Source organism: Schistosoma mansoni, chromosome 2 (assembly GCF_000237925.1).
Source record: "Schistosoma mansoni strain Puerto Rico chromosome 2, complete genome".
In the NCBI taxonomy this organism is placed as follows: domain Eukaryota; kingdom Metazoa; phylum Platyhelminthes; class Trematoda; order Strigeidida; family Schistosomatidae; genus Schistosoma; species Schistosoma mansoni.
Window position 1 is genome coordinate 22,315,858 of NC_031496.1, and position 11,161 is coordinate 22,327,018.

At 31.7% G+C, this 11,161-nt stretch overlaps 1 protein-coding gene across 1 annotated transcript in view; it reads right to left on the bottom strand.

Moving 5' to 3' along the window:
• Positions 1-236: 236 nt before the first annotated feature.
• Smp_170470 (hypothetical protein) overlaps positions 237-11,161 on the bottom strand; it is a gene marked incomplete at both ends in the record, with an annotated part of 18,223 nt that continues 7,298 nt past the window's right edge. Inside the window, 5 exons of the mRNA XM_018796100.1 lie at positions 237-389; positions 2,073-2,189; positions 3,364-3,405; positions 6,389-6,687; positions 7,851-8,042. Of these exons, the coding sequence (XP_018650346.1) occupies positions 237-389; positions 2,073-2,189; positions 3,364-3,405; positions 6,389-6,687; positions 7,851-8,042 (803 nt within the window). The remainder of the gene's footprint in view (positions 390-2,072; positions 2,190-3,363; positions 3,406-6,388; positions 6,688-7,850; positions 8,043-11,161) is intronic.

Sequence of the window (11,161 nt, forward strand, 5' to 3'; positions counted from 1 at the left end):
TGTTGATGTGCACCGATGAGGCATTTCATATCTGGACGAAAGACTCGCCAAGTACCTCTAGGTTTTCAGTGGTAGTGTAACTAAGGTCAACTCATGATTCAAAAGTGAAAGTTCAACAATCTGCTCTAATATTTTACACTAATTAGTTGTTGAGAGACGTAGGTGCACATTTTTGCAAACTTATCGACTTCGAAATTCTATATTTGTTCTCCACCAAAAAGAAAATATAGTGTTTTTCACCTTTCACCATCTTTTTCTTTCAATAGAGCACGGTATTCTGAGCAACGTTGACGGAGTTCGGATTGCCGTTCTATAATGATTGGTAGTTTCTGGTACCTTACGTATCCAGTTTGTTGTAAGACCTTTTCAAGTACGTGACTCCAATCGATCTACAAAAGTAAAATAAATTACAATAAGCTTACAGTATGATTCCTCGAGAGAGAATGGAATAACATTTGCAATGGCTTTAACGTCACATGTACCAGCCGTTTGCATATAAGTGACCAACTGTGTATTGCTAGGTAAAACAGTTCAGTAATATAATACTGATTATTGAAATTCCAAATAAATATAGATTCTTAGAAAACTTAGCTTACAATTATAAAATAAACATTTCGTATGATGATTTTCATCTGTTCACTATAAATAATGTCCCACTATTCCGTGACATTAATCTACATTTTATTGTATACATTGATAGTTATCAACTTTCATATTTTTAAAGAATCTCTGTTACATTGCTTTATATTAAAAAAACATAAAGTTGGAACAAGTCATATGATAAAATTTACCTCTGGACATGTGGAATGTAGTTCATTTCTGGTAGTTAGTTCTCTCACGTTCGGTGTCTTTGGGATCGACCTCTTTTGGAGATTGAAAGTAAAACATAACAAGGATCAAAATGACAGTTATATCTTAATTTCAATTGGATATGACGAAATGAGACTCTCGTGTGAAAATCATTTACAGTCATGGTCTGACAATCGCACACTCCAGTTATACGATACAAGGAATAATTATTATAAGGTTTATCATCCTTTTTCCATATATCGGGATTGACGGTCTTTTAGACCACTGCTTTTACCAGCCAATTCCCAGTAAAATCTTCTGAAACCTGATGACGTTAAATGATTGATACTCATTTAGAACTAGCTAGTAGGAAATTTTTCATCTGATAAACATACGAATTTATGTGGATCAATTTTTTAAGGGGCCTATTTCACTAATTGTACCGACGACATCTAACTACTAATAATGATCTTGTATTCGAATTTACAGGATGAAAAGCATTTAATAGATATTCCTAATCACGTCGGTATGTCACATTGACATTTCTCTTAAATCTGTTTCAGTTCTTTGAGTGATTTTTCTATAATTCATTATCATCAACTAGAAAACCTATGATCGATAATAGCTACAAGACATTCTCTTATGCAGTTACTAATGATTAACAACTCAATGTGATTTTAAATACCATTAAATGCAAGTTAATGATTATATGCATATTCAGTCCCTTTTTGTTATAAATGAGTGAAATGTATGTAAACATTTGTGCGTAGGACACAATATTTTATGCAGAGATACTCGATCAATTCTACCGTTTTTACACAATAGTGAATGCCCTCCCACAACTTAGAAACACTTTAGAAATGAAATTTACCGCACTAGTCTTGAGTAATCATGAATAAGTATACATCTGATTACTCGTAACTCCATCAGTCAGTAACTTACTCGTATTCAAAACTGGCTCTCATTATTTAGATAGACGTCTGTCTTACATTATACCTTTTCAATTGGTAACCCATTGGCTTTGACACTGGAAATTTTTCAAGATATCTTAAGTGAGTTTGTAATAGTGCACAGACGTGATGTTTCGTTACAATGTCAAAACTTGAAAAGCAAACTTTTCGGCCTTAGATTATTGCTAGTGAAGTATAATATTTAAGTCTTTCTATGAAGGCCTCTAATGATTACTCATAGTGAATAAATGTCTAAATGATTTCTTCTAGTAGCGTAAAACAATGTCATCATATTTTTGACTTGGAGACATACAGATTTTTAAATAAACTTACTTTGCCTAACCGAATCATTGTTTGGAAAGCCTCTGTTAGTTGTGTTTTGTTAGACTGAAGTACTCCGGTTTCAAATGCAAGCCTGTAGTAATCCTCTTCGGATTCATTCATAGTAGTCTGTTAAAAGAAATATGAAACGTCGTTTACTCATATTGAAGTGTACATGTAGAACTGAGTTGGTGACACGTTGAAATGCTCTTTGATATCAAGTAGAATTTATTCTCAAGATGTTTATGATCGTTATTCAAGACGTACAAATATCTTGAAAATATACAAAGAGTTTTAGCTTTTTCTATTAAGACGTAACGTTTTTCGATTGTCTCGGTTGAAAATGACGACTCATATGCTATTATATAATGAATTAGATCAAGTCCTGCTGTTGTGAATACGTTCACCATTTCAAGGAACCGGTAATAGTGTACTTCATTTATGTACCTTCAAAATATTCCAGTAATATTTTGTCATCCATTTTTTCAATTTTAACTTCATATATAAATATTAGTTAATATATTTAAAAACCTTTTGGAATTTCAAAAACGATCTAACGATATGATTTTTTCTTCCGTCAGTACTCACAAACATACAGCTCGTCATTCAACTTCTCATCATACTCTGTCCACTAACGTATTCCCTAATTTTTCATAGAACGTGAGCGTTTCTTAAACCTATCTATTGATAAAAGGACAATGATAACTTACTAGCGATAGAACGTATGTTGTACAACTAAGCATGTGTACTTATTACATAATCTTAAAATTTGATCAATAAAATCATCGTTTCTCCAAATATTGTTATGAAGTACTATCTAAGTGTAATTTCAGTACTTAAATACTGTTCCAAACTGTCATTCAACTTTTCTTTCATAAATGCATTAGGAAGACAGGGTGGGAGACTATATTGGAAGCGGATTCATGATATAATGAAAATGAATATAGATGGACTGTTCGAGTGAGTCCTGATGAGTAGCAGCTACCATAATTTAACAACTCTCTTTAGATGCCAGCACAAAGAATTAAATTGAAGAGCTGATTTCGTGATATCACGAAAATGTCTAAGTTCTACTGACTGCCGTGAAACATAGAATGTCCGTTCATCCAAAGGCTCTAATTTTGATATCAAGGAATTATTTAATTAAATACGTGGTATAAATCATCCGGCTGAATGAAAACATTCGAGTGTTCATATCTAGGACTATTCTGACATTTAACTGATGTCAAAATGGGATAGAAATCAGAAACTTTCGTTGAGTTACCTATTAAATAAATACTTTTTAGTCACATTTAATTCTTACCTTCGGTAAATCTGGATGAAATGCGAACTGACCAGGTGAAATCTGATGAGATAAGAATTTCAAAATACATTTCTGTGGTTAGTTAAATAATTAATTAAAGCGTGTATCACATAAGACATTCTATTGAACCTGTTTTTACTGACACCATACATGTAAAATATTTGATTTCCTTTTTCTAAGATATGTTGAGAGTATTTCCATCATATTCCCACGATTTATTACGTATATTCGCTACTAGAAAGTGTAATTTAGAAACCTAATTACCAAGCAGGTTTCAGCATAACCATTTACGGGTTTCATGTGACTAAACTATCAGAATTAAGTTGCATAAGTTAAGAAGAAGACAACACAGTGATGTAAATTTCTTTTCAGCGATATACTTTACTAAAACGTTGAAACTGCTTTTGTAGATATTTAATAAACGAATGAGTTTATTGTTTCATAGAAAGAAACTACATCTTAGTGTTCGGGGAAATCAAGTATAAAAATAAGTTTGGGTAAAAGTCTAGGTGTTAAGAAAGAACAGGAACATAAGAATTAGTTTCATGTCAGAAATATAAGACATTATTGTTAACCTGATAGATATAAAAGAAAACTTAATCCCGTTAGGGTGATAATAACAATGAAATAAAAAACTCTCACAAATTGTATGAGTATCGTTATGACTGGCTATTGATTAAGGAAGTAAGGTATTATAGATTACACGTGCTGTTTTTGTATGCAAAGTTTTGGTTTTACTCAGTAAACTGCTGAAGATTTATTAGCAAGGCAGCTATTGATAGAGCCTCCACTAGATTTCATTCGTGTATCTGTATAGATGGTTTTGAAGGACCATTCTAGTAGGGAAATGTAACAGGAACCGACGATCTGGTTGCTTAAAATGATTTTCCCTATAATTTTGCAACTCAATTTTTCAGAGCTTTTGCCGATAAACTCAGTGCTAATGAACAAATTTTCTTTGATCAATTGTTGGTCTTTCAGATTTCTGCCTCATTACAGGTTTCTCAATGTACTCCTAGACTGACAGACAATCTTGATAGATTTTTGTCTATGTCAGCATTATTTACTTTTCACTGTTTCTTTGTAGCATATCCTCCTGACCGTCGAGATTAATGACTGAAATGCTCAGTGAGACTGAAATTCAAAATTCAAGTATTGATCATTCCATTTTATGTGTACGAATCCTTGTGAGGACTTTTTAATTGGAAGTAATAGGAGGAGAATTCCAAAACCATCTTACCTTCCAACTTAAACGTAATTAGGCAGTGATAGTTATTGAATTTGTTCAGGATGATGTTGGAGATAGTATTTTTGTAGTAGATGATACACGCATCATCAATGTATATTTTTATAAGTATCATATACGTCAGCTTGACCATGAAGTGATACACTGAAAGAGAGTTCAGTGGAGGACTCGTTGCTACCCATTAGCTCGTATACAGAGGTAATTATTAGATATAAAATGGACACTGAAATTACATCAAAAGAGTATGTGTTTTAAAACAGCATTTCAGAACAATGATGTCGAAATAGGGTCCACCTACAGGAACGATATGTTTCCTAAGTGAGCATACTAAAAATAACAACTATAACTGTAGTCAACTTTCTTAAGTAACAGAGTGGTCATGACAAAATCTGAACTTTATCAACATCAACCTTATTGACAGTAATTTAGCCAAACCTATTATAATTGTGTAGAAAACTCTAACTTTTGTAACTCTACATATGTTACTTGATAACAAAGACTCGAAGCCAGTACCCAGAACTCAATAGGTAAGTGAGTTTGAAGCGAACGGTACTGGGTTCCAGTGTCAGAGTGATCATCGACCCTGAGATTCAGGTACATCCAACTGATAAATCCCAAATGAAACGAAATGCGCGTTCTGGATTTCACTGATGGCCACTATCAATCCTTGTCTAGAATTATTTTGACTTAAGGCAATATCGAGGTAATACGCACAGTATGCACATATGCCAATAACAGACTGGTCAATTGCAGACCTTAACACAAATGAGAGGATCGAAGTAAACGAAGTGAACGCAACTTGTTTATGCTTTAATTTATGTACCGTATCATGAGATAGAGCCACCTTTAAAATATGTGGTCCAATATACCTAACTTCTCGGAAAAAGAATTTTTCTCAAGTTATAAAAGCGAATATTTAATGATTATGCGAACAGTATATCGAAATTCTTGTATTCCGTTTAACCAGTTTACACGCCACATCAAAGATCAGACAACAATAAAAAAAGCATTGAAAGTAGTATGACGTGTTTTGACTTCAGTTCTAAGAATATGATTTAAGTAGTCACTGTTTAGAACAGCCGAAATGAATTAAACCATCGCCTTAGTTATGTTTTAGTTTTCAGTACGTAAAACCAATGGAATCCTTTTCCTTAGTAATATAGTAAATCATATATTTAGTCGTCGCTCTATATAAAAAAGAATTTGATTTATCAAAGTTTGAACACATTTTTTATTCACGTGCGTACATCCTAAAATCTCTAGCTGTAACAGTGGAAACTATTTATTAGTTTATCAAAATCGGCAGTAGAATATTGCAACAAATTCATCGAAGTCATATCACAGGGTCAACTAAAATTTATTGTAAGGTTGGATTGATCTAAAGAATAGTTGTTCCTGTTCATTATAGTGGATTTGTCCGAACGCCGTATATCACTAACGTGCTTTTACTCCACGTGCACATTATATCAATATTTATCATACCAGAATCTAGTTTTAATAAAGAAGCATATATTACATACGAAATGTCTTTGATACACACTTCCTTTTCATCAGGATTTCTTACTCTGGTTTGGGTTATAGGTCATAATTAGGAGTAGCCAATCCCTTTTAGTTTACTATAAATTGAGTACAATACTTTTCTTCACAATCCAAATTTTATTTGATATAAGTCTTTCGACGCCAAGTTCTAGCGTGTATTAGCAATGATTGTAATAGATTCAAAAACGTTGAATATAATACAAAGAAATTTGATATGAGATATATAATTGAAGTGCTTACAATAACAGCAAAAATATCCTCTGCGATGTTTATTGAAAATAATGGTGAACGTCCGGTTTGACGTAATAGTGGTAGAAATAGATTGGTAAGCCCGTTACTCATGTTATTTTGCTTTTGTTTATTTGTATTGTTTATGTTCGTCGAAAGTGATGGTATTAGTTCCCATCCGCCAAAATACATATCTATCAAGTGATGACGACCATCACGCGCTGTGTTTGAATTTCGACTATTTACGCAAGATTTGTAAAATGCTCGTGCTGTTTGTAAGCGCCAATCTTCTTTATGATAGGAGTCATTTGCTTGGAAGTATTATAAATTATTGACATCAAATTATGAAGAATAAACAAAGAATATTTAATTTAAACAAACGAAGGATTTATTATAAGACGTTAATACCTAGAGATGTCTATCCTCTTATGACCATTCATAAGTAGGTATAAGTCAAATGATAATAATCTTAATGAATTCATTCGATAAATTATCGTGAATTTGATACTCAAAAAAGAGTATGGAATTCTGATGTTAGGCAAATGGAGTAGGATTACGGAAGGCCTGGCCGAACTCAACCTCGAAGACCTGATGTACTTCAAAGAATTCGATATTTAATCATTTGGACTGGTAACCACATTGCATCCTAACAGAATTATAAGTCAACTTCGATCACAAAAGCTGTATAGAATCAACTGAAACAGTGTTACCTGATATTAATTATGTCTTGGTCATAAGAAAGGCCATACTTTATCTGAATAGCTTCAGAGTAACGTCGCTTACTATCTAACATGATCCAAAGTTTTCGTATCTCATGTAGATCATCATTTTGAAATAGATTATAAATATAATTCGCAGATAGCAGGCAAATGGTATGTAGCCTGACTTCTGAACTTTCAGCTCAACATACGATTCAATCTAACTGCAAAAGCACATATATCACTTGCTTTTAACTAAAACATAATTTCATCAATCCTGAGAGTAATACAATATTTTATGTGAACAATTAGTTAAATAAACAGCCTTTCTGTTATCGAATAAGATTATACAATATACTTTTAAGTTGAGTTCCTCAAACAAATCTAGAAGTTTGATATTTTGCTATTTATGTAGTACAGTATGGAAAGTGTTCGATAATATTTCGTATAATAATTCAGTATCAATGTTGATTGATGTACCACATTCAGTAAAAAGGAATAAATAGGGGTTCCTCCCTCAAAACAAATGTTATTTGTTCAAGATGTGCTACTACCTATATCTTGAGTGATTGAAATTTTGTTTGAGTTAGTTTATAGATCCTTCAGTTTTGTTGAAGTATGGTTGTCTGCCTACTTGCACGGATTCTGCAACATAATTTTAAGCGTTATCTCTAAACAATTCAATACTCTTTCTATGAAATTTAAACGTAAGTGAAAGGTTTAAAATATAAAAATCAGCACAAATTATATTATAACATTATTTTTCTATGACTTACCAATTATCTTCCAGAAGTAGTTATCAACGTTCATTTCCATCTTTCTAAAAGTTGTTGAACTAGAATCCTCATCTGGAAAGGGATTATTCTTTTCCCACTCTCCACATGCAGTTTCGTAAAAATTAATACAATGTTTTGAGACATGTGAGTTATTGGTATTATTCTGTCCAGTCTCTTCCAATATATTTGTTGCTACAGAAAAATGTGTAAGCAATAAAATCATCTACTGAACCGAGGATTTGAGGGTTATAAAAGAAAGACAGTTTCGGAACGATTAAGAGTAAGGGAGTTACTTTAGAAATTTGACTATTAATGTTGTGAGGAAGAAGACCTTAATTTTTTTATTACAATTGGATGTTAATATAAATAAATAAGACTGATTGATTAAAGAGATGACCGGTTGGTGTTTATTATGGCATTGATGGTATTGAAAGAAAGATAGCTTGTGAAGTGATTTACTAGTCCGGGATAGTTCATTCTGAATGCCTGATGAACATGAGTTTGAATATTCTGATATAATATTGTTCAGAATCAGTCACAATGTCATAGCTACATTCACTGTTCATCTTCCTCTTGATTTTGAATTAAAAAACACCTTCATGTGTTTTTATATGATAAGCATTATTAATAGATTATTTCGATTCATTTGCTATTCATTTTATCGACTAAACATTCTTCCGTTATTATGGTCAGAGAAATTTGGTCAACACATACTAGAAAATCACTGGCAGTTGTGGACTAGATCATATTTTTTTGGTCAGATTATTCTGTTAGTGTTCAGATAATCACAAATCTTTCAATGGATTATTACATGGAAATTCATATATTTTTTTAAATCTAAATGGGTAGTGTTAAAATTTGTCTAAAATCAATACATCAAACAATAAAATGGACAATATCAAACATCGCAAAGGGTTTCAAGGGACTAAAGATGAAGTCAAAAATAAATCTATTAGTTCATCACCCGTCGATTTATAAATATTTCACTAAAACACATGAACCATTGGTTAAATTAGAGAACAAAAATAATATAAAGCAGAGAATCAAGAAAAACATCTACATTACATTAGGTCGTATAATCAGCATATGACTTAAAAATGGAAATATTCGGCCGTAGAATCAACTCAAATGGGTTTTTTTCAGTATTCATTCTACAAAATCTTTCGTTTCATCAAAAAAAATGACTAACCAGTGTCAGGCGTTTCCGTAGTCCGTGCATTTTCATTTGTTACAACGAATTCTGAAATGATACAAAGACAGTGAGAAGCTCTATCACCATAAACCGAAGTAAATTTTTTGTAATGTATGATCGAGGTCTATTATTGTTTATTTAATAACGATTTTGTTTCATAATTATTTATATCAAACTTGTTTTTGTCAGAATGATTTATGAATCGTGTGTTTGTCTTTGTTTTTCTATTTCATTGTTATCGAATTCAATTGTCAAATAATAAAGTTTGACTAACATAAACAAATATGATTATTTGATTCACGGTAATTTTTTAAACTGTATGCAAATATCCATTACAACCTTTGACAACAAAAGATGTAGCTTAGTAAACGATAGGAGGACTTAATTTTTCTGTGAATACGATTTAACAACTTTATTATATTTTCCAGACATTTTTAAATCATTTCAGATGTGTAACTGTTGATAAGAACTAATGAAGCGGTATAAACAAATTGAATGTTATTACATATATATGAATAACGAATGTATAGAAAACATGAGAAAGGCAACTAGTTGTGGAGAAATAAATGAATAAAATTAGATCAGTTCAAAGCTGCTCAAGATCTTAGTCGTGTATTTTTCAAAGGAAATTATTTAAATTAATAAATATAAGATTAGAGTATGACTGTTCACATTGGGAATATGATGTGTTTGGATCTGAGAGATTTTCAGTTTTTGAAGCACAGTTTTTACAACTACTATCAAACAAACAATACGAAGTGAATATAAACTTCACCCCATTGCACAAGCAAGTAACTATCAGGACTCAGTGGCCGAGTGGATAACGTGATGGAGTTTGCTTTCGTGTGGAATGAACAATGACTACAATTATCAACCTGAATTTTACAATGACAAAATTATATTCTTTTTTGATATATTGACATGCTTTATTTAAGAAATCTTTAGAACAATCATTTAAGCCTTTATTGATATTTACAATAATTCTGGAAAACAGTGGTTATTTGGCTACTGTCCTTGATTATAGTATGATGCACTATGCTATATGCAGTATTGTTTTCTATTTGCAGTAAGTGTAAATGACTGCGTTAAAAGATACAAAATTTGAAGAGTGGTATACCAAACTATTAACATAATTTGTGTTTCTAGATTCGTTGTGAACAAAATTAAATGTGATAAATTTTAATCAAGATTCAATGTCATATATAATTTATCTTACCGTAACAGCAACTCAGAACGAAAACGATTGCCACTACATCAAATGAAATTATATTTCTTAACTTAAAGAAATCCTACCATATCTCGAAATTCTTCCTAATAGGAAGCTTCCAAATGAAAATGACATCACTTTATTGATAATGCAATAGATAGTTTCAGTAAGTTGATTCTTTTCGTCTATATATAGTCAAAAATTGTTAGTTTATGGAAAATAGTTATTCGTAGACTACTGACATATTAAAAAGACCATTTTTTCTGTTACATAAAAACATCATTCTTCTATTCAGATAATCACTGGTTGATAATGGTATTTCTTTTCAGTGTTTTGTATTACAGCATTGGATATTCCTTAGGTATTCCTTAGCAGGTATTCCTTAGCATACTCAAACTTTGATTATTTAATGAGTTTGACCTACATTTAACTTTCTAAAATCAAAGTTTTGATAGTAGTAATGATAATAATATTTTAGACAAGATAAGGGAACGTAAAATAGGTCAGTGATATAGATGAATTGAGAAATAACATAAAGAAAGTTTTTTTGAAAAAGAGATTTTCACATTTTTACTCTGATGCTGTTCACTATCTACGTTACTTCATGAAATATAAAGATTTAGTATTATATTTTATAATATTTACTGTAGGATCAGAATAATATCATCACAAATGAGATGCATTCCTCAAAGCAGGAATAGAAAATATCTCATGGAATTGCCTCATGATGCTTTAATTTAGTCTTAAGTAATTGTTTATTTTTCAAAGTTGAAATCATGAGTCAATTGAAGCTAGACCACCATGCAAAACCTGGAAGCACTGGACAACCGTTTCGTCCTATTATGGGACTCCTCAGAAGTGCGCATCCACGATCCTGCACTCGCGAGATTCGAACCCAGGACCTACCAGTCA